General features: G+C 27.6%; 6 protein-coding genes across 6 annotated transcripts; 3 read left to right on the forward strand and 3 right to left on the reverse strand.

The window, feature by feature from the left end:
* The first annotated feature begins 32 nt into the window (after window positions 1–32).
* Window positions 33–8,815, forward strand: LOC141526957 (metabotropic glutamate receptor 8). The gene is made up of 14 exons (XM_074242130.1): window positions 33–642; window positions 902–1,117; window positions 1,286–1,417; window positions 1,658–1,837; window positions 1,993–2,162; window positions 3,202–3,356; window positions 3,473–3,745; window positions 4,539–4,694; window positions 4,858–4,984; window positions 5,146–5,257; window positions 5,852–6,078; window positions 6,974–7,254; window positions 7,723–8,027; window positions 8,281–8,815. The coding sequence occupies exons 1-14, from the start codon at window positions 436–438 to the stop codon at window positions 8,695–8,697; spliced, it is 2,958 nt and encodes a 985-aa protein (XP_074098231.1). The 5' UTR covers window positions 33–435; the 3' UTR covers window positions 8,698–8,815.
* A 901-nt stretch (window positions 8,816–9,716) lies between these two features.
* Window positions 9,717–14,203, reverse strand: LOC141526958 (uncharacterized protein KIAA2013 homolog). Its single transcript, XM_074242131.1, is given in 8 exon segments — window positions 9,717–10,311; window positions 11,356–11,630; window positions 11,845–12,069; window positions 12,242–12,483; window positions 12,555–12,792; window positions 13,257–13,764; window positions 14,038–14,064; window positions 14,067–14,203. Coding segments are annotated over 8 exon segments (1,833 nt in total). The 5' UTR covers window positions 14,197–14,203; the 3' UTR covers window positions 9,717–10,123.
* Window positions 14,204–14,343: 140 nt separating this feature from the next.
* Window positions 14,344–16,072, forward strand: LOC141526959 (U6 snRNA phosphodiesterase 1). Its single transcript, XM_074242132.1, has 4 exons — window positions 14,344–14,475; window positions 14,576–14,727; window positions 15,377–15,711; window positions 15,776–16,072. The coding sequence occupies exons 1-4, from the start codon at window positions 14,366–14,368 to the stop codon at window positions 15,965–15,967; spliced, it is 789 nt and encodes a 262-aa protein (XP_074098233.1). The 5' UTR covers window positions 14,344–14,365; the 3' UTR covers window positions 15,968–16,072.
* Window positions 15,876–21,618, reverse strand: LOC141526956 (tonsoku-like protein). The gene is made up of 3 exons (XM_074242129.1): window positions 21,397–21,618; window positions 17,944–20,943; window positions 15,876–16,993 (listed from the first exon to the last, which is right to left on the reverse strand). Exons 1-3 carry the CDS (start codon window positions 21,407–21,409, stop codon window positions 16,047–16,049), a joined length of 3,960 nt encoding a protein of 1,319 aa, XP_074098230.1. The 5' UTR covers window positions 21,410–21,618; the 3' UTR covers window positions 15,876–16,046.
* A 1,529-nt stretch (window positions 21,619–23,147) lies between these two features.
* Tom20 (translocase of outer membrane 20) lies at window positions 23,148–24,414 on the forward strand. Its single transcript, XM_074242533.1, has 3 exons — window positions 23,148–23,555; window positions 23,747–24,012; window positions 24,280–24,414. The coding sequence occupies exons 1-3, from the start codon at window positions 23,432–23,434 to the stop codon at window positions 24,322–24,324; spliced, it is 435 nt and encodes a 144-aa protein (XP_074098634.1). The 5' UTR covers window positions 23,148–23,431; the 3' UTR covers window positions 24,325–24,414.
* Window positions 24,415–24,423: 9 nt separating this feature from the next.
* Window positions 24,424–27,315, reverse strand: L(3)02640 (porphobilinogen deaminase-like protein l(3)02640). The gene is made up of 4 exons (XM_074242532.1): window positions 26,793–27,315; window positions 26,552–26,624; window positions 26,289–26,472; window positions 24,424–25,561 (listed from the first exon to the last, which is right to left on the reverse strand). Exons 1-4 carry the CDS (start codon window positions 26,856–26,858, stop codon window positions 24,784–24,786), a joined length of 1,101 nt encoding a protein of 366 aa, XP_074098633.1. The 5' UTR covers window positions 26,859–27,315; the 3' UTR covers window positions 24,424–24,783.
* Between the last annotated feature and the right edge of the window lie 171 nt (window positions 27,316–27,486).

A 27,486-nucleotide genomic window follows, 5' to 3' on the forward strand; every position in this document is an offset into this window, starting at 1 on the left:
AATTTTTAAATAAACCAATTATTCGCGCGGAATTAAATAATTTAAAAATAATGCTGATTATCATCAGCAAAAATTTACAATAATTCTAAAAAAAAAAATTAGTATTATAAAAATAAAAATAAAAATACATCGATAAATGAAAATCAAGATAAAAAATAAAATAAATAATACCAGAACGTGATTTATATTCACAAAATGATCACGAGCTACTTGAATTGAATTTAAGTAAAGTGTTAAGAAGAGTTTTTATAAAGAGAAGCGCTCAATAAATTTTATCTTCTTTTATAAAAAGAAAAAAAAAAGCAATCTAAGTGCACGATGTTTTTAAAATATTTATAAATAATAAAATTCAATAATTTATAAATTAGTGTATAAAAAAAAAAATAATAATAATTTATAAAAACGACTACTGATAAAAAATAAAAATAATTAATAATGAAGAATCAAAAGCGGCGTAGCCCGATGAGTGCACTAATTAAAATTTCAATAATATTACTATGGATATTTTTAATATTTTCGGTGTTTTCTTTAACCAACGCTTATAGCAATATAAAAAGTGATTACAATGGAGCAAACAGCTCAAAATTAATTAGAATTGACGGTGATATTATTTTTGGCGGGATTTTTCCAATGCACGAACAGGTGATTATCATAATTATTTAGTTATTTGACGACGGCATTAATTAATACATCAATCAGTTTATCAAGGTTTAATTGATTGGTAATGAATGAAATTTAGTATTATAATTATTATTGATAAATTGATGATGTTATTACGAGGATAGTAATAGTTATTATCGTTATCGATTAATATTATTATTATAATTATTAATTTTACATTTATGTATTTTATGGGTGTAATAGATGTAGATATTACAAAATATTGAATTTTGGAGTATAGATTGTGGGATTAAGTGGTGAATTACCTTGTGGAGCAGTGAAAGAGGAGAAAGGCGTCCAGCGTTTAGAGGCAATGCTTTTTGCGATCGATGAGATCAATAGAAATGATGAGTTGTTACCAAATACCACTCTTGGAGCACTTATTCTCGATTCATGTAGTAGCGATACATATGCTTTAGATCAAAGTATGGAATTTGTGCGTTCATACATGAATCAGGTATTTCTACAAACATTAATATTAATATTAATATATTAATATATTAAATGTGAAATATTAAATCGATATTTCTGAAACTTTTACCGATATTTACAAAATCAGAACACGGAAAAATTTTAATATCTCTGTATCAAAGCTCACAAAAATATTACCATTGATTTTTTTAAGGATATGACCGAGTATAAATGCGAAGATGGTAAGGCACCGCTTTATGTGCCTCATAAATCTGTCACTGGAGTTATCGGAGCATCATTCAGTGTCGTTTCAATAATGGTTGCTAACATATTGCGGCTCTTCAAGGTAGAAAAGATATACACTGTAACAAATCCTGTTATTATTTTTACTTAACAAAATTTTTGGTACTTATTTGGATAAATACTACTTACTAGAATTATTTAATTTAAAAAAAAAATAAATTTTAGCTCAGCTCTAGCTCTAGTTCTAGTTCTTTAGCTAGTTACAACAGCTTTTTTATATTTTTCGTATTTTTACTTTATTTTTAGTACTCTAATGTATCTACTCGGCGATTCCTTTTGACAGATCCCACAATTGAGCTACGCATCGACGAGCACAGAGCTCTCGGACAAAAGTCGTTTTGAATACTTCAGCAGAGTTGTACCACCGGATAATTTTCAAGCGCAGGCGATGGTTGAAGTGATACATCAGCTCGGATGGAAGTATGTCTCGACGGTTGCTGTTGAGGGGGATTACGGTGAAAAAGTAATATTAATTTATGTTATTACTAAAATAAATTTAACTAAAAAATAATAATTGAAAATAATAAAATACTAAAAGTTTAATATAAGTTTATATGAGAAGTAATATGATAAAATTGAAGAATAAAATTTAATTTAATATACCTCTATGTCCTCCAGGGAATAGCCCGCTTCATTGGTCTCGCCTCAGAATATAACATATGTGTTGCAATAAGTGAAAAAATTCTTCGTAATTCACGTGCTGAAGACTTTGATCGTATTATTGAGCGACTTGGATCTAAGCATAATGCCAGAGGCGTCATTTTATTTGTCGATGAAGATAACATCAGGTATTTAGTTTTTTTTTTTTTTTTCTTGTCATTTATTTCTTCTCTATTTTTATTTTTAATATTTATTTCGTTCCTTTGCTGTGACTTTTCTATATTTATACTTATAAATATCTTCCAGATCGTTAAATTAAACTACAAAATAAATTTAACTGATAGATAAAAAAGTTTTGTGTTGTAATGGTCATTTTACTTCTTTATATTATTAAAAGAATAACAAAAATTTTGTGTTCAGGATTGTCGAATGATAAAATCAATTTTTTTGATGAAATTTGGTGTTATTGCAAAGGTCTTGACTTTAATTTGGGCTTTTGCAAGGTTTCATATCATTTTCATGATAAGTATTTAGGCTGCATTCAAAAATGCTCTATTTCTAGATACATAATTAAGAAATGACCTTAAATATTGTTATCTCTTGACATTTTTACAGATATAAGCTCATCTCGATGTTACACTCACTAAGACCTTTCATTTGAGTACCCACATCAATTTTTTCATATATTTATATATATATGTATATATGAAAAATATATGAAAATGCATGTGGGTACTCAAATGAAAGGTCTCGATGAGTATAATGTCGGGGTGAACTTAAATCTTTAAAAATGTCAATAGTTAAGAAAGTACAGTGCAATTTGATAAGAGAACTTGTATCTTGAGAACTAATGACATTTTTAAAGATCTAAGCTCTCCCCGACATTACACTCATCAAGACCTTTCATTTGAGTACCCACATCAATTTTTCATATATTCATATATATAATATATATAAATATATGAAAAATTTATGTGGGTACTCAAATGAAAACTCTTGATGATTATAACATCGGTATGAGCTTATATCTTCAAAAACTTCAATAGTTAAAAAAGTACAGTGCAATTTAACAAAAGTCATTATTTGATAAAGCAAAATTTTATTTATTTATAGTTTACAAGTCACTGTGTGACTGCAAGTTTGCTAGTTATTATTATTAATAGAGTTAAATATTTATTGTTATTAGTTTTATCATCATCTATTTATCTAGTAACTATTTTTTATTAGAAAACTTTTGCAAGCAACTGTTCGTGCCAATAGAACAGGGCACTTTATGTGGGTCGGAAGTGACTCGTGGGGCGCAAAAGTTCATCCGGTGCGAGATCAAGAGTTTGCTGCTCAAGGCGCGATTACAATCTTGCCATTTGGAAATTCTCTAAAAGGTATATAAAACATTAAAAGCTACCAACTGACACACAATAGAAACTTAAACTTTACCTCATTACTCATGTCGGCACGAAGTCAAGAAAAAATACATTAAAAAAAATCTTTGCTGTAGATTTTGATGAGTACTATAAAAATTTAAGACCTCGAGTCGGTAATGAGTGCAACGGACAGACGGAAAAGAATGTTCCTTATCCATTAGGAAGTAAGACAGGAAAAATGGTTAACTGTCGTAATGTATGGTTCCGTGAGTTCTGGTCCCAACACCACAAGTGCCATTTTATCGAGCAAAATTCTAGCTCTTCAGCAGCTAAAACTGGGGTGAAACGCTGCACAGGTGATGAGGAGCTTGTTGATTATGATCAAGAAGGACTTGTTCCATTTGTAGGCAAGTTATTTTATTTTATAAATCATACTGATTTTTTTTTAACGAAATTTTTGTTTGAAAGTTTTTCTAATTGTTCGTTTTTTTATGTAATTAAAAAAAAAGATAAAATAGAAATTTTATCCAAAAAAATGTGAGCCAAAATTTTTTCCACCTTTTGAAAGCAAAAAATCGATCAAAATATTAATTTTTTTACAGAATAAAAAAAAATTAAAAAATGTTAATTTTTCACCTAGATATTGCCAAAAATAAGTTTGATTCCACTTATAAAAAATTACCTTGTTTTTTTGTAATAATTTTTTTAATAAAAAAAAAAATTGTAAAAATTTTTAGATGGCTAACTTAATTTTTATAAAAAATTTATAACACTGAAGTTGAAAGCCATTAGAAATTTTTTCTCAATTTTATATCAATTAAATTATTATAAAAAAAATTTCACATGTAAAAATTCAAAAAAATTATTAATGGAAATTTTTAAAAGCACTTTTATTAAAGTACTTAAATTGTTATAAGATTTAAAAAAATTGACATTATTCAAAACTTCAGTATCATAAAAAATTTTACATGTAGAATTTAAAAAAAAAATTACAAGTACAAATTTTTTAAAATATTTTTTTTTATGGTAATAAATTTATTATAAAATTTTAAAAAATTGGTAGATGTTTGTTAATTTCAGCATTATGTATTAAAATAATCTTCAACAGACAGAATAAATAATTAAGCTCGCTTAATATAAGATAAGTTGATTAATTATTTAGCTCATTAATAAATCATTTAATACTGTGCCATATTTTAGTTGACGCTGTGTACGCGATGGCACACGCAGTACACAACATTATTAACGACGAGTGTGTTAAAACTCGTGGAACAGTGCACCATCTGTGCGACAGTCTGACGCCAGCACCACCAGGACAACATCTTCTTCACTATATTCGCAATGTAAGCTTCACGGGTATGTATTATTTTTAAAGCTTTAAACTATCTAACGACTAAGTCACTACTTATTATTCTACATATCCAAGCTTTTGAGCTCCATGTAATACCAACAGATATTTATTAGTCTTCGAGATTGTGAATATATTTACATTTAATAATATCACATGAATTTTTTATAGGTCGTCAAGGTACTGAAATAAGATTCAACAATGACGGCGACGCTTTTGGCTTTTATAATATTTATCAGTATCAACATACTGATGAGAATCGTTATGACTACGTCCTTATTGGTTCCTGGAAAGAAGTGTAAGTATTAATAACCGGATTGTCAATGATTTTTTTGGAATAAGTAATAATAGATGGATGAAGATAAACAATAAGCTATTTTATTCATACTCTTGGTATTTTATAATAAACTACTTGCATAATAACAAGCTATTTTATAAATGTTGTGTTTATACATACAGACTAAATCTGGATATAAACATGACCCATTGGCATGGTGGATCTGGTGAAGCTAATATCCCACAGAGCGCTTGTAGCAGTGATTGTCCGGTTGGATATGTTAGAAATTTTCAGGTAATTTTTTCTTCTGTAACTTAAAATAAATCTATATTATTAAGAGAATAAGAAAAATTTTGTGCCTAAAATTCTCTATCTCTAGATTCATAATTAAGAAATGACCTTGTATCTTAAGAACTATTGACATTTTTAAAGATATAAGCTTATCCCGACATTACACTCATCGAGAGCTTTCATTTGAGTACCCACATCAATTTTTCATATATTTTATATATTTATATATATGATATATATGTATATATCAAAAATATATAAAAATGCATGTGGGTACTCAAATGAAAGCTCTTGATGAGTGTAACATCAGGATGAGCTTATATCTTTAAAAATGTCAATAGTTAAAAAAGTACAGTTCAATTTAACATATATCATTATTTGCAAGGTTACTACTTTATTTTAATAAGAATAATTCACAATTAAATAATTTAGAATTAAAGCTTTCAGAATCTTTTAAAAATAAATAATTTGAAAAAAAAAACTAAATATTTAAAATTAATTACTAATAATTGACTATTTAAAATTTAGCAAGTCGGTAAAAAATTTATTGTATAATATTGTTTAAGAAAAAAAAAATTAATAATAATTAATTTATAGGATATGTGTTGTTGGAGTTGTATGCGGTGCCCAGACAATGCCTATGTCTTTAATGACTCGTGTCGAAACTGTGAGCCCGGATGGGCACCTGACAATATCTCAAAGTCACGATGTATCAAAATACCTGCCGAGATAATAACATGGGCAAGTCCATGGGCTATAGTACCTTTGAGTTTTGCAAGTATCGGCATATTAATTACACTCTTTACGATAATTATATTTATACGGTAAGTATTACCTAGAAAATTTAATACTATTATTTAAGTGCTTGAAAAAGAGTAAATTTTTTTTAATGGAGTGAAAAAAAAAAAGTCAATTTATCGGTAAAAAAAATTCTGATGGAAGCTGAACTTTTTTTTTAAGATAAAAAAAAACCTGTGACGGCTGGATTTAAATTTTATTTAAATTATGCAAAAAATTATAGTTTCTAGTAAGTCTATCTATGTATGAAAGTTGTGATAAAAATTCATCAATGCATATTTTTATAGAGAGTTTGATGCTTTGCATAATTTCCCGTAGAGCAAAGTTTCTAAATCCGACTATGAAAAGTTAGAGTATTTAAAGAGAAAATTATATTTAAATTCATTTTCTATTGACTCATGCACTAAAGCTATAAACCGAAAGAAATAATTTTTTAAGTAAATTTTAAATTACTATTTTACAGAAAATTTAATTATATATTTTATTAAACTCTATTAACATTATTTCGTGAAGTTTAGCTCATTTAAAAGCTAGTTGTTACACAACTTTTATTTTAAAAACTTTAAACTTAAAAAAAAAAAAAAAAAAATAAAAACTCTTAGAATTAGAAGCTGGACACTGAATTTTTTAGAAGCCATAAATTTTAAATAGAAATATAGATTAATATACTTGTCATCTTGAGTTTCAATAAGGACTAATTGGGTCACAGGAATAAAGAGATATCGACATAGTTGAAGGCTTTTAAAGTCGCGCTTGAAAATTCTGTTTACCTGGATGAATTTATTTTGACATTCGATATTCTGACTTTTTTTTCTACCTCCAGCTAAAAGAAAATTTTCACTTTTATTTATTTTTTTCAATAAAAATGCAAATAAATTTGATGCGACTATTGATTTTTTAATGAATATTTTTATTGAATAGATTCAATCATACCCCAGTAATTATGGCCTCGGGACGTGAGCTGTGCTACGTTCTTCTAGTTGGAATCCTCTTATGTTATGGAATGAGTTTCGTTATTTTAGGCGAACCAACACGCTGGAATTGTACATATCTACGTATCGGTTTAGGTCTCTGTTTAAGTATCTGCTACAGCGCTATTTTAACAAAAACAAATCGGATATCTAGAATTTTTACTCAAGGAAAAAAATGTCTTAAACGGCCTTCTTACACTTCACCTAAGAGTCAAATAGCTATTTCATTGGGTAACTATTACAATAAAAACTAATAATGTTAACAATAATTGGTAATTATTTAAAAGTGGGGTCTAACATTTTCATTTTCATTTTTTTGGACAAAAATTTTTTTTTGAAAATTTTGATATATATTTTTTTTTAAATACATAAAAAAATGAACAATTAAAAAAAAATTGATTATCACAATTTTAACAAATTAAAAAAAAAAATTTATAAATTTTTTAAAAAACTGATATTCATTTTTTTTTAATTATTCGTTTTTTTATGTACTTTTTAAAAAAAAAAATATATCAAAAAAAGATAAAATAGAAATTTTGACGAAAAATATGAGCCAAAATTTTTTCCAACTTTTGAAGGCAAAAAAAAGCTATCGAAATATTAATTTTTTGATATTTATACACTTGAAAATAATTACCTAATAATCTTACAAATAGTTTAAAAAAATGTAAATATTAACCCATCATTATCCATACGTAGGTATCACATCAATCCAATTAATTGGTACAATTGTCTGGTTGATAATCGAACCACCCGACATAAAAGAAATTCATCCAAGTCCATTAACAGCAGTTCTCACTTGTCGCGTATCAACATTCTCACTCATGATGTCTTTAGTTTACAACATGGTTCTAATCTTAATGTGCACACTTTACGCCTTCAAGACACGTAAAATACCAGCGAACTTTAATGAAGCTAAATATATTGGATTTACGATGTATTCCACGTGCATCGTTTGGCTGGCCTTTGTTCCGATATACTTTAGCACTTATAACGATTACACGGTATTATTACTTAAATACCAAGTTGTCGCACGTGTGTCGTTAATCCACATATTAGATGTTATAGTTATTATTCTTAAACATTATTTTTTTTTGTAAGTGTCCTTGTAATTTTGCACGTTTAATATCCACTGCATGTACCTGTTATTTATTAATATTAATAGATAGAAACCTAGATTAAGAAATTAAAATTAATTTTTATATCTTTAAAATTTACTCCATCCAGCTATCTAAAATTATTAATTTTAAATTACAGATTCAAATTGCCAGCATGTGCATGTGCATCAATATATCGGCGACTGTCGTGCTTGGTTGTCTTTTTATACCAAAAGTTTACTTGGTGCTATTTCAACCAAATAAAAATGTACGGTCTGGTCACACGAATACTGTAAGTGCTGGTGGTCCTGGAAGCGCTGGAGCTCCTTCAGGTGGCAATGCTCAAAACAGTTCGTCAACACACTCAGGATTACGCTCGACATACAGTATGAGATTTGTACCATCTAGAAGCCAGACGATGCAAAGTGTTACTTCATGTTCACGCAGTAGTCCCGTTACTGGTGACAATGATGATACTAATAGTATCAACAAACCTATTACCACAGTATCAGCTTCTACTGAAGCAGTAGTTACAGTCAATGGCGGTGACGCTCAAATTAGTCCTCTAAGTGACTAAATTTTTTTAGCTGAATTACTTTTTTATTTTTATTAGGTAGATTAGCTATTATTATTATTATTATTAATTTTATCAATAAAAAAAACGATGGACGAAATAAGTCTCAATATTAAAAGTAATTGATTAATATATAAGATATACATACCAGTAGTAAAAACGATTATTATTTTTTTTTTATTATTAATATTTTTATTTGTATGAATGTTCATGCTGTTTATGTATTAATTTGAATGTAACTTTTAAAATGTTTCACGGGATCCGTCCACTCGTTATTTCTTTGAAATACTATTTATTATTATTATTATTATTATTTTGCGTGCCTAATGCCAAAAGAGCGTATAATTTTAAACTTCCCGCTAAAAAAATTAAAAATTTATAATTAAATTAAAAATTATTATAATTATTCGAAGTCAAAAAAAAAAAAATACCAGAAAAAACTAATATCAAAATTCGGAAAGTTTATTGGGGTATAATTCTTGCATTTTCTCTATCTGCATCTTCTACATTCTCGTCTGAAAAAAAAAAAAATTTTATAAAAAACGTAAACATTTTAGTACGCAAAAAAACGTTTAATTCAAATTCTTTTTGAATCATTAGACTGTCCAAGATGACAAAAACTATTTTTCGAAATTTAAAAAAATCCTGATTTTTTTTTTTTTTTTTTTTTCGAAGAATGGCAAAAAAAATTTTTTTTATACGGCCTTTTGGCATTAGACACATGATTTATTGCTTTTTTTTAATATCGAGGATAAATTATATCGTATTCAATTAAAATTAGATAATCAAAATAGCAACTAATCATAATCAAATTATTGTAATAATCTTCAGTTGCTTAATTCCAACTGTATTATATTGTCTTCCATACGTGACATGATGCGTGACATTTCAATTGAAATAGAAACAGCATTTATGACGATTTATATTATTATATTGAATTATATTTAATTAAATATGTATATTTGAATTAACAACATGAATATCATTGTTATAGGAATTACTTCTATATATTCTATTGATGATTTTATTTATTATTAATTATATTTCTATAAAAAATGATTATCAATGAATATATATGTATATATATAAAAATACATACTCATTTATTAAATTACTAATATCCTCCGACAATGCTGGTACAAATAATAATCCGCGAAAACTGAAAATTTTTTATATAAATTTATAAAAATCTTATAAAAATAGTTAAAGTCGATATCAAAAAACCACGTTGCCAAGGCCTTACCCGATATCAAAATTATCTCTTTTTACTTATTATATAGTCAGAGAAATACAATTAATATAATTAACAAAAAAATCTTCTTTGATTATTTTTTTTTTAATAAGAAAAATATATACACATTTACACGTGTTTCACTTTTAATTATATTATTGTAATTAATTAATTAAATTAATTAATACCATAAATAAGTCACGGTTTATTGTATCGTCCTCGCTGGCGATCCTGACGGCCATAGTACTCAGTAAAAATGAGTTTACACAAAAACATGTGGAATACTATTATTAGAAAACATATGCTGACCCAAAAGAATGTGGGCAATCCACCAAGTTGATGGCCGTGTTTATGAAGAGCCATAACATGATGATCATGAGCTGGTGCTAAAATATTAATTTTAATAATTAATTAGTAATATAACAATCAATATTGTATTATATTAATAATCTGTACTACTAATAATTGTAATAATAGTAATAATACATAAAAATTCACAGGTAGTTGGAATTAATAAATGATAAAAGAAAACAATCATGTTATTGTTATTATTGCGATGTTTCGACTCTTTGTTGAGTCTTTAATAGGCTCTGAAAAATACATACATAAATTCATCAATACAATTTTTATTTTATTGTGCTCTATTAAAATTATTATCACCAACTATAAAATTTTACCATAACTAGTACATAAAAGTAGTCAAGCAAATAATGTATGTCAAAAAAATTTTTATCTGAAAACATATTCTTTTTTTTTTTTTTTTTTTGTAAATAATTAAACAAATATATTTGTTAAATTATTGACAAAAAAAAATATAGAATGTGTTCATGGAAAGAACAAGATGACACTGGATATCATCCCAGATTATACTGGATATCATCCTAGATTACACTGAGTATAATCCAGATTATAATGAGTATAATCCAGATTATAATTATTATAATCCAGATTATAATGAGTATAATCCAAATATCACGCAGTATAATCTGGATTCTTTTCACCACAGATATCACTGAGTATAATCTGGGATGATATCCAGTGTCATCTTGTTTTTTTCGTTTTCTCAGATAAACAATTTTTTTTTGTAAATAATTAAAAAAATATATTTTTTCAATTATTTCAAAAAAAAAAAAAAAAAAAAAAAAAAATAGAAGGTGTTCTCAGATAAAAAATTTTTTCACATACATTATTTGCTTGACTCCTTTCATGTACTAATTATGGTAAGACTTTATAGTTAGTTATAATAATTTTAACAGAGACCAATAGAATTAAAATTGTATTTTAATAACATGATTGTTATCTTTGTCATTTATTAATTCAAACTACCTGTGAATTATTTTGTATTATTTTATGATTTTGGATGCGATAAAAAAATGGAACTAGTAATAATTATAAAAAAAAAAAAAAAAAAAAAAAAAATTGTAATGTACCCTCTTCGACTTCATGTACATGCAGCGCATTGCGAAGATCCTGCATATGCTGATAATCGGAAGTAATATATAATATAGATGTTAGTGGTTTTGTTAATTTAACCGGAAAATTTGTATAAGACTGACTAAGAAGTACTGGTGAATCTAAACAACCAGCATCACAAGCGTAGTAATCGCTATCACTACGATCCAACGCAACACTCAATATTGCACGATTGTCGTTACCAACCGTCACTGATATATTTACGTGTGTAATATTTCCATAACTAATTCGTCTGCAAATAAAAATTTAATAATTAATAATTATTAATTACACTTAAACTGTTGAATAGTAATTAAGTAATCTAATAAAAAATTTATAATAATATCGGAAAAAATAACATATATATATATATATATATATATATATATATATATATATATATATATATATATATATATATATATATATATATAAATAGTAGATAATAATTAAGAAAAAGCTTTTACCTAAACAAATAATTACGATGTAGATATTGCGGATCAATATTAAAATCTAAATGCTGATTACTAAATCTTAAGCCACCAAGACTCAATACAATTGCTTGTTGTACAGATGATGGCCCAGCTAGTAAATGATGACAACCTTGTTTTTCTAGAGTTATTATCCAAGCTTTAACTACGGAATTTATTCCGTCAATTGTGGACGTATCTTTCCACAAATTTATTGCGTCGCTGTAATAATAATTAATAATAAATAATAAATAATAAATAAATAATGAATAATAATAATAGTTATAGTTATTAATAATTATATTAATTTTACACTTTTAATTGTTAATTAATGTAAACAATAAAAGTAAAAATATATGCTAATAATATTAAGTACGGTAAAAATTCTACTAACAGCGTATGATGGCCGCGGTAACAGCCTTCATTATTTGACATAGATTTTTCAATATTAGGAGTACCGCGTGGTATTTGTGATAGCACATAGTAAATAGTTGAATTTATTTTATGTCCATTAATAGCGCCTTTTGCTTTCGAATCACTGATACTGAACCCAGTATTCCAGTAACTTTGCCAAGTATTTACATGCTGATTTAATAATCCTTCCTGTAGTTGGATACTCACAGCATCTTTCAATGCCTAAAAAATAAATAAAAGATTTTAATAACAAAGAATTGTTTCTCTTTTTATTAATAATTATAAGTACATACTTTAATTGATTTTCGTTCAGTATTTTTACGTTCATTTTCATACTGTCCTAGAGCAACAGGTTCACTGTAACAAATACTCGTCAAAAATTCTAATTTTGTAGTACTTTTTGGTTTAATAGACAAATATTTTGATGGTAATACATAAACAATTGTCACGACAATTATTTTTTCAGAATTTGGTGATGGTACGAAGCCTGACGTAACCATGTATTTGTAATTAGATCCCTCTACTTGAATACTGAAACAGATTTAATTAATATATTTGATATAAAAATATTTAAAAAATCTATATTATTAAAAAGATAAGCAAAATTTTTTGAAAATACTCTATTTCTAGGTACATAATTAAGAAATGACCTTGTATCTTGTTATCTCTTGACATTTTTACAGATATAAGCTCATCCTGGTGTCACATTCATCAAGACCTTTCATTTGAGTACCCACATCAATTTTTCATATATTTTATATATTTATATATATGTGAATATATGAAAAATATATGAAAATGCATGTGGGTACTCAAATGAAAGCTCTTGATGAGTGTAACATCAGGATGAGCTTATATCTTTAAAAATGTCAATAGTTAAAAAAGTACTGTGCAATTTAACAAAATTCATTATTTAAAAAAGCAAAATTTTCCTTATTTATAGTTCACAAATCGGTTGCTAGTATTGAATTAAAAAACTATTTAAATTTACATACTTTGTTGATTTGCTGTCAGTCCAATGTTGATTACCATTCAATTTCAGTGTAACGCTTTGCGCCAACGAAGAAGGATTGGCGATAGTGACATCCTGAACCAGGATTTTATCTAGTACTTGATGTACATAATACTTATGGCTAATTGAATAGCCTTCTCTGATGCACTCATACCTGGACACAATACCCTGAGTGAAGTGTATGACATCAGCGACCCGCTGGTTATTATTATCAGACGTTATTGAGACTAACGGGTCCCATTGAATGTTTAACGAAAGTGTTCTGCCGTGTTTTATAAAAACACGCGCACTATTTTGATTAATTTCCACTCCGAACAATCCATTGCCTATGTAAGGTAAATATTTGTCATCAAATGACAATAATGGAGCTGACAGTGATGATGAGGAAGACGTCTCGTCATCGCTAGTGTGTTCAGTTATTGCTGCATCGTAAATTCGAGCTTCTGCATAAGCACTTGATAATTTTTCTTCAAGGCAAATATCTTCAAATGCTAAAATAAATTATTTGTTAATTAATTAACTAATTTTAATTTATAATTTGTTATAAATAAAATGACACTGAAGTTAGCAGACGTTTAACAATTTTTTATTTTTTTTATTAATTAAATTACAACTAAAAGAATATTTCTAAAAAATTGCACTTGTAGTTTTTCAAGTTTTTACATGTGAAATTTTTTTTTTAATTGTTTGATTCAAATTTTTTCAACTAAAAATTAAAAAAAATTTTTAAATGTTGGCCAACTTCATTATCATTAAATAAATACCTTTTATTGGTGTTTTATCATTAAAAACCACTGAGCTAATGACGATCCAAAGTAGAGTAAAAATAAACAAAATAATACAAGAAATATAAATATTTTACGATTTATTGAATTACTACGTAAACGTTTACCGAACTCATAAATACCACCATTCCTCATCATTTTATTTACAATAAATAAATTTTGTCAACATTTACCACTGGTGCATTATTTACTATTCAACAAAAGTGTGTGCGTGTAATAAAAACAGCTGATTCTTTATTCACCATAGCTTTAACAACCGGAATCCGTAAGCCGTCAAATACAACTTTTAATCCTAACCCTAAAAAATATGGCAGGGTTTAAGTTGATACAAAATTATTTATCTTCGGATTCTGATGAAGACTGTGATAATGAAAAATTTGACAGTAAACCTGTAGCAGATAGTCAATCGATTAATAAGTAAGTTATTAAACTAATAAATAATTTTTTTATTATTGTGAGTATGTAGGTTATGTATTGAAATAATTTATTATGGACATAAATTACTTTTTTTTTGCAGTAAAAATTTACCTTTGCCAAATAATTTATTATCTTGGACAGATAATAAAATTGAACAGTCAATTATTGAAGATAATCCTGAGAAGCATGATGGTCGTATCAGAAATTTTAAACACGTACGTGGTAATTGGGCCACACTTGTTTACATTGAATGTAAGGAATTGACTTTTTTTTTTTTTTTTTTTTTAATTTTACTTAATTATTGTGATACTGAAATTAGAAGACACTTGATAACTTTATGACATTAAAGTTAACCATTTTTTAATTCTTTTAACAAATAAACTTTTTCGAAAAAATTACTCAAAAAAAATTGCATTTTTTATTTTTTTAAATTTCTACATGTCAATTTTTTTCTATAATTTATTTGTTTAAAAAAATTCTTAAAATTATCAAGTATCTGCTAAATTAATTTTCATGACAGTTTTTTGATTTTTTTTTTTTTTTTTTTTTGAAAAATATATTAAATCTGAGAAATTATTTTTGAAAAATTGCATTTGTAATTTTTTAGAGCCTCCAAAAATGGAATTTTTTAAATAAATTTTTCTTGCTATAGTTAATTTGTTAAAAATTATCCGATGTCTCTCAATTTCAGTATCATTAAAATTTTTATAACAATTTAATTATAAAGAAAAAAAATAAGCAAAAAAAATTTCACATGTAAAAATTAAAAAAAATAATAATTGCGAATTTTTTAAAATTGACTTGTTATAAAAATTCCAATAATTATCAGATATCTACTAATTTCAGTATCATAATTTATTTAAAATATTTATTACTCAAATAAAAACAAAATTTTTTTTAGACGAATTATGGGATTTGCTGCAAACATGGATGCAGTCATCAACTGAGGCCTTTACTGATGGTAATTTGATAATTGAAAATAGTCATATTAGTTTGACACGTACTTTAATATTCAAATTTCACTGGATTGACTCTTTTGTGGCTAGTATGAAGAAAATATGCTCATCAGTTGACCCATTTATACTTGAGTTAAATAACGTTAGAGTTTACTGCAATGAGCAGCGAACACGAACGTTCCTGGGGATCGAGTGCCACTATTTGGAGCCAAGCTTCACCTACTTGATGGAGTCATTGAATAAATTATTAGCAGAGTATCAGCTGGAATCCTTTTACGAGGTAATTTTCAACTTAAATCAATTTTATGAAAGCTCAAAATAATTTTTTTCTATTTCACTTTTAGGAAGCCTCATATCACATAAGCTTTTTTTGGATGCTTGGTGATCGGGATAAGGAATTAAAATCTTATGTTGAGGAATTAAATAATAGTTTAAATCAAGTCCTTATAAAAGATTTAGATAAAAACTATATTAAAGTATCAAAATTACACTGCAAAATCGGTAATAAAATATACATATTTACATTAAAGTCATAATCACATTGAAAATTTATTTATTTAGATATTTTTTAAAAAAATTAACTGTAAATAAATAAATTAATAAATATTTTTATATTCAGTAAAATGATTTGAAAATAACAATGTCATGAGGCATTTTAAATTGTTTAGCGCGCCCGTACCATAATATTTCCCAAGAATCACAAACATCCGATGTCATACTAGTTTTTAGAGTGCAAACTGATGGATCATCGATTACTAAATCATAATTTGGAAAAGTATCTATTTTTTGGCATCCAGTAGTATCAATTAAACTGAGCGTCGGCTTGTAAGCCAGCAAAGATTCCAATGCAATTGACGTTACTTGAGAATTATTATTTAAAATGATTTTAGATAAATTTCTACAATTGGTCAGTAATTGAATAACATCTGAATCTGTTAAATTACAACCAGCAAGCTCTAAATTCTCCAAGGTTGCGTAAGCCATTAGATTTATTTCATTATTTACGATAGGAAATCGTGTGGTTTGAGATAAATTTAAATGAACTAATTGTCTTTGCAGTAAATAATCAACTTCATTATCATGCATTTTATTCCACGATAAATCTAAGCTAACTAAATTCGCACTAATAGTGTTTGTCGAATTCAATTCGAGCTTCTTTAATTTACAATTGTGTAAATTCAAATCCTGCAAGCAGTACAGTGATGTGATCAAATCGCGTAGCTTAGTTTGTGATTCAGTATTTAGTGGATTACAGCTTAAATTTAAAATTCGTAATTGTGACGGAAGACTATCTAATTTTTTAATACACTCAGAGTCAATATCACAACCAGATAGATGTAACTCTTGTAGCTGTTTCAATTGATTTAATGTGTAATTAAGTAATTCACCATGACTGAACAAGCTGCATGATGATAGTTCCAGTACTTTAAGATTTTTTTCATACTCAAGACTCTTGAGTAATGCTACCATTTTAATATCTTCGTCTTCGCCTTTTAAACGTAATATTTCTGAATCTTCACAAGCCCGTAATGACTTTAATTGCTTTGAATCACTATTTACACCTAAAAAAAAAAAAAAAAAAAAAAAAAAAAAAAATTAACACATTAGTAACTGAATAAATTAAAGATTAATATAATCTAGCAACCTTGTAGTCACAGTGACGTGTGAACTATAAAAAAATAAAATTTTGCTTGATCAAATAATGACTTTTGTTAAATTGCACTGTACTTTCTTAACAATTGATATTTTTAAAAATATAAGCTCATCCTGATGTTACACTCATCAAGAGCTTTCATTTGAGTACCCACATGTATTTTTATATATTTTTCATATATACAAATATATTAGGGTGTGCCAAAATGTAACTTCCTTGATGGACCTTTTAAAATTGGAATTTTCAGTTCCGCTTTTGAAATCAGCTGTGTTTAGGCCTTTCCTAAGATATTTTGGGGTAAGACGATAGATTTTATTTTCATAGAATTTTATAGCAAGAGGTTTAATTGGGCACTTCCGGCGAAAATTTGAATTTTCAGCGGAAGTGCCCTAACTAAGCTCCAGTTAAAAAATTCTATGAAAATCAAATTTATCGTCTTACCCTAAAATATCTTAGGAAAGGCCTAAACACAGCTGATTTCAAAAGCGGAACTGAAAATTCCAATTTTAAAAGGTCCATCAAGGAAGTTACATTTTGGCACACCCTAATATATATAATATATATAAATATATGAAAAATTGATGTGGGTACTCAAATGAAAGGTCTTGATGAGTGTAACATCGGGATGAGCTTATATCTTTAAAAATGTCAATATTTCACGAGATACAGGGTCATTTCTTAATTATCTAGAGATAGAGAGTTTTCGAATGCAGCCTAAATATTTAACATAATAAATTTACTATCAGTGAGAATAACCTTTGCAATGACACTTAATTTAACTAGAAAAAAATTTAACTAAGAAAATTATTCTTATTCTCTTAATAATATAGATATAAAAAAAAAAAAAAAAAAACTTACGTATATCCATTGCTGAGCAAATTGTTTTATATCTCTCACTTATTTTTGGCACAACGAGATCAATGATTTGTCCATAGAGACTTATAAAATCATTTTGATTGGTATAAACTAAATTTAATAAATTTTCAGGTTGTAATTCTTCATCATTACCAGTAGTAAGAATTATTTTAGCAATGCAACCAGTATTTTGATTAATATATTTAGTAATATCATTTATTAAATTATTATACAAATAACTACTTTCATCTGGACGTTTAAGTTTTAAATTAATTGTCATATTTTCGATAATTATTTTAAAATTTATCGATTCAATATTTAAGCTAGATTTTTTTAAAGTATCTACATCGTTTGTGAATTTTTGTATTGACAACTGATTTATTTGGAAAGTATTTTTGGTAAATCCCGTTACAAATAATGTCTTTTGATTATTTACTTTTTTCGGCTGACTTCGTGAAATATTTTGAATTGCTTTATTATTTTTATTACTAATAGTATCCGAAGCACTGTTGTATCTTCTCACACCTTTTATTGGACTCTTTTTTTCAAAAATATTTTCATCATCATCAATATGATTACTATTAGAATTATCATCATGATAATTTCTATCTCCATCTCCATCATCATCAGAAATAGTAACAGAACTAGAACTAAAGGACATTCTCTTGGAAATTGGATTGACAACTTCATCACTGCTAGCTCGTTTCAAACTACTGGAAGTCACAGGTGCAGACAAATCATCTTCAAGCCAATCGTCAACCAGCTGTTGTTCACTATCAATCAACGGTGTAACTTTGGTGTTAACTGCTTTTAAGCCAGCAGACTCATACGAGTGATTTAAATAATTTCGATTCTTCAAACTTTCAATCGTTCTGCGGTAATCCTCACCAGCAGAAATTTTTTTCGGAGATTGTTTTTTACAAAATTCATCTTCTTTGAAGTCTACAGTAGCTTGGGAACAAATATCTTCATCAATTAAGGGTTCGTTAACAGCCTTGGTGGGTTTTGTTGGTAAGACACGCCGCAATCGATCACGAATAAATTGATAGTCCTGTTCATCAGCATCTGTCCAGTCAACAATTCCCTTTTTACGATCATTCTCCAAACGGCTACGCCAGGTTTCAAAGCAATCCAATATCGATTCACCGTCTTTAGTCTTTAAAGTAATATCCGCACCATGTTTGATCAATAAATTCATCATAGAAAAATGCCCACAAGACGCAGCATCGTGAAGTGGCGTAATATTGCCACACTGTGGACCACCAGGGTCATTTACATTAGCCCCATGATCTATTAATAACTGAGCTATTTCAATGTGACCAAAATTAGCAGCCTCGTGGAGTGGAGTCCACCCAATATTATCCCGAACATCAACAGGATGTCCAGCTGCAAAAAGATTAACAACTTCTTGTATATTATTATTAATACAAGCAACATGAAGTTTTGTTTCTCCTTTTTCATTTCTTTTAATAACAAACCCACGCCTGGATGAACGACGAGAACCTTTTGGTTTATCTTCCTTCTGCAGCTCGGCTTCAACGTCTGACAATTCATCTAAATCAATGTCCATCCCTATAGCATCATTTTCTTCCCCCTCGCTATTATTTGAGGACTCATAATCAATTATCAATGCCCTTAATGTCTCTATTTTATCATTTATCTCAGAAGCTTCCTTAGTAGAGCCTATTTCATTATAATATGCTTGCATTTCTTCCAGTACAGTGAGCTGCAGCCGTTGATCTGATGATTTAGATGCATTAGTTAGCGCTGATTGATAAGCCTCCCGTATCTCTGACTCAATGATTGACGTCCGTTTGATGTTACTAAGCAGATCTGCAAGGAACAACGCTGATCGACAGGCTTCTCGATAATTTTCACTCCAAAGTTTGAGCTCTGATCTAGCATAAATACATGCCTCTTCAAACTGCTTAGCATCTTTGAGCGTTTGTGCCAGACTTACCAAAGCAGCGCTTACGTTACTTCGATTATCACGGGGTTTTTTTTCAGCACACGACAGCATACCTTTATAAAATTCTACCGCTTTTTCATAACAACCACCAACAGCCGCTGCGTCTCCCAAGTTTTCATACAAAGTCATCCGTTTTTCATTGTCCTCTTCTGCGCGTAAATCAAGCTCATATTTGTCAATTACTACGACTATTTTTAATAACTTTTCTATGGTTGAGCTCAGTGACGGTACTTTTTTTCTACTAACATAAAGTGAAACAAGAATTTGCCGTGCTTCGGACCATTCACCCATTTTTATCAGCAGCTCAGCTCGACTAATACGCGCACAAGCTATTTTTTCAGGTTCATGAGCTAACTTAATTGCCAAATCATAACGATTTAATGCATCATCATAATTCTCTTGACGCTCATGAACAGCAGCTAGGGCAATATGAATTCTGTAAAGATCTTCATTCAACTTATGCTTCTCACAAAGCTGAGCAGCCTTTTCAATCAACTCGATAGCTTCATCAAGCTTTTTCTGGACCTCTAAAACCAATCCTAAATTCAACAGTAACCTGGCGCGCATCATCATCACCTCCATCTCCTTGATATCCTTATTTTCTTCCAATTTATCGCACAGTTTTAAACTCTTGCTGTAAGCTCTCTTAGCAGCGGCCAAAGGCTCATGTTCCTTTCCCGTTTTTTCACAAGCTTCGCTCATACAAAAATACATCCTTCCCAATGTAGCGTAAGCTCGTTGCTGTTCTATTAAATTTTTAGTTTCTTTTACACCTTTTAAGTACTTACTCAAATGTGATAAAGCCTCTTCATAGTTACCGCTATCAGTATGGATTTCACCGATCATTCTGTGAGCGACTGCTGTGCTCAGTGGATCATTCAATATTTCACATAATTTTAATTGCTCTACGTACTCTTCAAGAGCTTCATCCATCCGCTTTGATTCAAAGTATAAATCTCCAAGCTCTTTAACTATCTCTGCTAGCTGTTTTATATTTCCATCTTTTTTTGCACGTTGTTTTCTTTTTTTTAGCTCTGTAAATTAAAGATTGTTAATTATTTTAACACTTATAGTTTTTCAAATTTTTTACAGGTGAAAAAATTTTTTTTTATTTTTTTAATTGAAATTTTTTCAATAAAAAATTTCAATTAAATTTTTAAATGTCGGCTAACTATGACACTGAAGTTGACAGATTTAAAAAATGTTTTTAGAATTTTATAGCAATTTAATTATTATAAAAAAAATATTTTTAAAAAGTTTCACATGTGAAAATTAATAAAAATTACAAGTGAAAATTTTTGGAAGCATTTTTTTATTGTAATTTTGTTAAAAAAAATTTTTAAAATCAACAGCTGACGGCTAACTTCATTTTCATTTAATTTCAGTAAAGTATTTATCTCAATACTAGTTAATTAAATTAATTAGCAGATTAATTAATTAAAAAAAAAAAAAAAAAAAAACAGTAATTAAATTAAATATTAACTTACTTTCTTCCTCCATTGTCAAGTATTAAAATATTAAAATTTAATCAACACTTTTAATAATTAATTATGTACTTAAAGTTTAGTTAAAAAATAAGTCATTATTTTTTTTTTTTAATAAATTGGAGTTATTTTTTTCTTTCTTAAAAAACACTTGTTATTTTATTTAAAAATATTTATTCGTAACTATGATAAAATTTTTAAGCCTTAACCACTATCAACAAGTGAATTGACCATCACATTAGATTTAGGCACTAACTATTGGGAAATCCTCCACTTGAATACGCCACCTGGCAAATCAAATGTGAACTACTCTATGCAGGTCGAGTATAAACAGCTAATGTCATATAATATGCCGAAGCTGTAATTAAAAATTGTTGAAATTCTTTTTTAAAATGTTAAGTAATTAATTATTGTCTATAAGCTTAGTTACTATTGAAAATAAGATCAACTTTAACACTTGACCAAAAATTTGTAATCATTGAGTTTCCTCTACGAGAAAATAAAAATAAAACTTTCTGCTGCGTATATGGGTGTAATAGCAAGTCATGACAATAAAGTTAGCCGATATCTAAAAGTTTTTAGAATTTCTTTCATTAAAAAAATTAATTGAAAAAATTTCACATGTAGAAAGTTTTATAAACTATACGTGCAATTTTGTAAAAATATTTTTTTTATTCTAATTTAATTGATAAAAAAAAATCTAAAATTGTTGAATGTCGACTAATTTTAATGTCATTAGCAAGTCTAGTAAGAACAATACAGTTTGATTTTATACTTTTCCTCCGGCAAATTCTAGTTCTGTGGTGATAAAAATAAATTTGGTGAAGATGAAGTTATAAACCGTCGATTAGCTTGGAAAATGCATTAAAAATCTGAAATGAAGTTACACAGCCCAAGAGAGTGTCCATTACATTTCATCAAAAATGACTTTATACCAATTAACATAAATATTGTTGTAATCACAAAAAAACAGTAATTATAAGCTGTGAATTTTAAAATACAATGTAATACGATAGGCTTACATTGCTTAAATAACTTAATAAATATTTTTGTAAAATTAAGAATCGTAATTATAGTTGCAATGTTATAACTACAGTAATAAAAATAAGTTACATGAATAATTTTTAAGTAATTAAGAATTTTTATGACTGGGCTTAGTACTTGCAAATTCATGATGCTGAAAGGGACAGACATCTGTCAATTTTTAGGTTTTTTTAATAAACAGATTCTTACAAGAAGAAAAACAAAAATAAAAAAAAATTAACATATAGAAGTTTTAAAGAACTGAAAGTGAAACATTTCTAAAATATATTTTTGTCTTAATTTAATTCTTTAATAAAATAAAAATTTGACACGTTATCTGCTGATTTCAGTATCATGCAAATTCACAAATTTCTTTAATTGAGATTTTTATTAATTATTTAATTTCTATTAAATACTCGATTCTAATAAAACTTGTAAATACATGATTCAATATAAAAACACGGCAGCTGATTTAAAAAAGCGTCTTAAAGTAGTAACTGCTTCTGCCGCAAGGAGAAGCCACGCCCCCGGCTGATTTCCCAATACTGTGGTAAATAAAAATTTTTATGGAGAATGAAATAAAAAAGGACCAAAATGGAGGGAAAAGAGAAAAGACAATTTTGAATAGTTCGCATGCGCAAATATATATCATAGATATATATTTAGATATATATAAGTATATGTATAACCTCTTTTCTATAGTTTGATGCTAGTTCTCTCCGCTCGATTTTCATTCAATGATCCCATTTCGTCGTGCTGATTGCTAGTAAAGAGGAGCTTATCTTTTTTTTTTTTTACTAAAAAGTACAGTTCTTAAAAGATTTATTCATTCAGCGTTTAATTATGACATAAACTTTATTTTGTTTCGCGTGTTAATTGCTATTCATCAATTACACGTTTTACTGAAGTCTCTGCAATACCAGTTTACTGAAATAAACTTAATAGTTATAGCTTGATAAATTTAACCATTATACATATTATTTTAAAAAAATTATCACTTTTTTTTTTTTACAAAATGACAATGTCTAAAGCTGCGGTGAGCATAACCGTTGGTATTGCTGGTTTATTCGTTGGTTACTGCTTCTACTTTGATAAAAAACGACGGAGTGATCCAGAATTCAAAAATAAATTACGCGAACGTAAGTTGAATAATTTTTTTTTAATAGCAAAATTGAAAAATGTTTTTAAAAAATATTCATTGTCAATAATTTTTTTTTTGGTTTTTTTTTATCAATGAGTCATTTGTAGAGAATTTTTTTTTTTTTTTCATTAAATTTTTAGGTTATATACTCACCCATGAGTTATTTTTAACGTGACTTTATTTTTTAAGGGAGAAAAGCTAGAAAACAAGCACAGAGATCTGGCACGGTCATTCCTGATTTAAAAGATCCCGAAGTCATACAAAAGTTCTTCCTTCAACAAGTTCAGTTGGGTGAAGAGTTGCTTGCTAACGGCGACTTGGAGGGTGGAATCGAGCATTTGGCTAACGCTGTTGCTGTCTGCGGACAACCACAAGAACTCTTGAGAGTTTTACAGAAGACACTTCCTCCAGAAGTCTTTCGTTTACTGTTACAAAGATTACCATTTGTTGGACAGGTAACTAAAAATTTTCAATGAAAATTATTGAAAATTAAGTTAGCCGACGTCTAAAAATTTTTACAATTTTTTTTACTGAAAAAATTATTAAAAAAAAATGCCATTTAAAAAAAATATTTTTTCGTTCCAATTTAATTAATAAAAAAAAAAATTTTAACGTCGACTAACTTTAGTATTATAAATTTTCAATATTAAAATAATAAATAAATCAGTAAATAATTTATCTTAGTCATAAACTAACTAATAAATAACTTTTTATTATTCCAGAACCTCGTATCACAAACTACGATGGATGATGAAGATGTTGAATAAATTATTTTACATACTATTTGTCTTATTTTAAACAACGATAAAAATGTTAATTAAAAAACAGTAATATTAAAAAAAAAAAAAAAAAAAAAACTATTGGTCTTTAATTTGTAAATTCATTTTTGTTTATTAACAAATTGATCAATAACGATCAATATACTATAAATTCTTCCTGCTACATATTTACAGCATTTTTTTAATATCCTGATTATTATATTACATTGCAATCATTACAGACATTATTTAGTCGATGATATTTACAATAAAATTTATTTGTTTGTCTAAGATATGGAAGATAAGTTACGTATGTAAATTCAATTAATAAAATAGCCGCATCACATCATGATAAATGATTTATAACAACATGGTAAAAAACTATACCGTCGGTTGTGCTTTTAAAATTAATTGAACACTTATATATATTATTTATATAAATATTTCCCTAAATAAACACCCATTTTATTAAGACCGTAATATTTCATCCCTAGCCCTTGACATAACATCTAATGCGTTTTTATCAATTAACTTATTAGCCACCTCTTTGCCGAGTTTCTCAGCACCAAGAAGACTCTTCTCATTCATTTTACCTGGAGAAACACTGCAATAGAGTCGGGGTTCTAAAAAAGAGCATTTTTTCGGCGGCTCGTCGTCATTGTCATCATTATCATCTTGGTGGTAAAGTTTCGCAGAAAGTGTATCCTTTATCAGAGTTTCACCATCAAGAGACCAAACAGCACCGGTCATTGACAGGTCGTCGTCAATTAAAGATGAAGCGACTGCAACAGGTGCCGAACAACCACCACCCAGGGTTTTTAAAAAAGATCTTTCGCAGACACACTGCAAAGCAGTATTGACATCCGCGAGTGGCTCGAGAATTGAAAGAATCTTCCAATCAGACTCACGACACTCGATTCCTAATGCTCCTTGACCGACTGCATACAATATCTCCTCGTTAGGTAATTCCATTAGTTCACTTATTCGATTTTCCCAGCCCATTCTTTTCAATCCAGCAATTGCTAATATTATAGCTGCAAATGGCCCGTCTTTGTCATCTAATTTTTTTAAACGCGTGTTTAAGTTTCCTCTGATGCTACGTACTTCTAAGTGTGGTAAGCTTCTAGCTAGTTGTGCTGACCTTCGCAGTGAACTCGTACCAATTACACTACCTGATGGTAGAGTGTGTAATGTTTTGTCAGACATTCGCTTTGACATTACGACTGCATCTCTTGGATCTTCTCGTCTAATGGAAATTAATTTAGCAGATATTTAGTAATTTAAAAAATTTTTGTAACAAATAAATTATGGCAAAAAAAAATTAACATGTAGAAATTTTAAAAAATTAAAAATCCAATTTTTTACCACACTGAAGTTGACAGACATTAAAAATTATTTTAAAATTTTATAATAATACAATTATTATTAAAAAAATTTTATTAAAAAATTCCACATGTGAAAATTAATAAAAATTACAAGTGAAAATTTTTAGAGGTATTTTTTTATTATAATTGATTTGTTATAAAAATTTTTTAAATTGTCAACTGACTGCTAACTTTAATGTCATTCTCGTTTAATACATTTTAAAATTTTAGAAATTATTTATATAAAAAAAAAAAAAAAAAAAAAAAGCAATTGAATTTCTTTATTATTAATCATAAAAATTATTTTTATTTTATTAACCGGATGGATTGATAATTTTTATTTTTTTTCAACAATAAATTTTTTTTAAGCGTATTACTATTAAAAATAATTGTCTTTATCTTTAATCTTCACTATTAAGCGATTCATGAAAATGACTAATCATTTTTTAAGTAAAAAAAAAATTTTTTCCTCAGTAGAAAAACAAAATAAAAGTTCTTGATTATAAAATCGTCCTCTACTTTAGATAAAATTAAAAATAAATATTTTTATCATTATAAACAGCTGAATCAACAGTATAATATGTCAAAAAAAATGTAACAGATACTCACTTCATAATTGCTCCTAACGCCATGCCAGGAGGTAATGTGGTAGGTAAATCTTTTAATGAATGCACGACAAAATCAACATGTCCACGCTCTAAAGCAATCTCTAATTCTTGAGTAAATAATGCCTTCTCCCCAATTTTAGGCAGGGATATATCTAATATTTTATCACCTTTTGTGTTCATTGTCACTGTAATCAAAAACAACAGTCGTAAACATCATTTATATAATTAGTCGCCAATTAAAATATTAGAAAAATTAATGATTACCTATCTCAAATTTTTTTTTTGGATACAAATCTTTTAAACAATCGATTACATAGTTGGTTTGGATGAGAGCCAGCTGAAAAAAAAAAAAAAATTATTATTAATAAATAAAAATTTTTTAAGAAAATTACATTATATAATTTTTTAAAATAATAAAAATGTCATTCAAATATAATTTTACAACTTAAATTCATTGTTGCACTCATATTTTTTTTTTTAGTTTTATGAATAAATGATAACTCACCTCACTTTTACGTGATCCAACTCTTATTACGTCAACAATCGAATTTTCATTATTATGTTTAGACATAATTATCAAAATAACAAGTGATAAATGATTTTTACAATATAAACATTAAATAAAATTTTTTACAAATTTTTTGTATAAATATATTCATAAAAAAAAAAGAAATATGTATTTTTATTTTATAACGGTAACATAAAAATTAAATAACTTTTACGTATTATAAGTAAAACTTGATAAATTATACAGCAGAGAATTAATAATGAACTTTTAAATTACAACTACGAATAATTCACAGTCACTGTCACTGCAGCAGATTGTGAATTTAAATAATTGAATTGACAATTACTATTCTAACTACATTATCACACTTAAAAAATATTGTAAATTTTTATTTAAAAAATAACGTTCCTGGTATGCCATGTGCTACCGTGGCACTGAGAGGAGATCAAGTGAATGTACGATGACTTGGTGAACTCAATAAACTACTCTTTCATCATCATAATATACATCAAACTTCAACGTTTGCGTATCTCGGTGCACACTACACATATGTCTGTAAAATTGCAGAAAACTACATAAGTGTGGATAGCTAAACAGTACTTGCGCGGTACAAAAGAAAACATATTAACCTTCTCGGCTATACTCCTATCTAGAGTGAGCTTTTTCTCCCCACCTCTTTCTGCGCAGTACA

The sequence above is a fragment of the Cotesia typhae genome, unplaced genomic scaffold (assembly GCF_013202065.1).
Source record: "Cotesia typhae breed Kobodo isofemale line unplaced genomic scaffold, CoteBio_Ctyphae contig_4, whole genome shotgun sequence".
Taxonomy (NCBI): Eukaryota; Metazoa; Arthropoda; class Insecta; order Hymenoptera; family Braconidae; genus Cotesia; species Cotesia typhae.

Coding starts and splice junctions, on each gene's coding strand:
- LOC141526957 (XM_074242130.1), top strand. CDS start 436: ATGAAGAATCAAAAGCGGCGTAGCCCGATGAGTGCACTAATTAAAATT. Junction 1,118..1,285: donor TGCGTTCATACATGAATCAG/GTATTTCTACAA, acceptor GATTTTTTTAAG/GATATGACCGAGTATAAATG. Junction 4,695..4,857: donor TCGCAATGTAAGCTTCACGG/GTATGTATTATT, acceptor AATTTTTTATAG/GTCGTCAAGGTACTGAAATA.
- LOC141526959 (XM_074242132.1), top strand. CDS start 14,366: ATGGCAGGGTTTAAGTTGATACAAAATTATTTATCTTCGGATTCTGAT. Junction 14,728..15,376: donor CACACTTGTTTACATTGAAT/GTAAGGAATTGA, acceptor AATTTTTTTTAG/ACGAATTATGGGATTTGCTG. Junction 15,712..15,775: donor AGCTGGAATCCTTTTACGAG/GTAATTTTCAAC, acceptor TTTCACTTTTAG/GAAGCCTCATATCACATAAG.
- LOC141526956 (XM_074242129.1), bottom strand. Junction 16,994..17,943: donor TTGCTCAGCAATGGATATAC/GTAAGTTTTTTT, acceptor TTTTTTTTTTAG/GTGTAAATAGTGATTCAAAG.
- Tom20 (XM_074242533.1), top strand. CDS start 23,432: ATGACAATGTCTAAAGCTGCGGTGAGCATAACCGTTGGTATTGCTGGT. Junction 23,556..23,746: donor CAAAAATAAATTACGCGAAC/GTAAGTTGAATA, acceptor TTATTTTTTAAG/GGAGAAAAGCTAGAAAACAA. Junction 24,013..24,279: donor GATTACCATTTGTTGGACAG/GTAACTAAAAAT, acceptor TTATTATTCCAG/AACCTCGTATCACAAACTAC.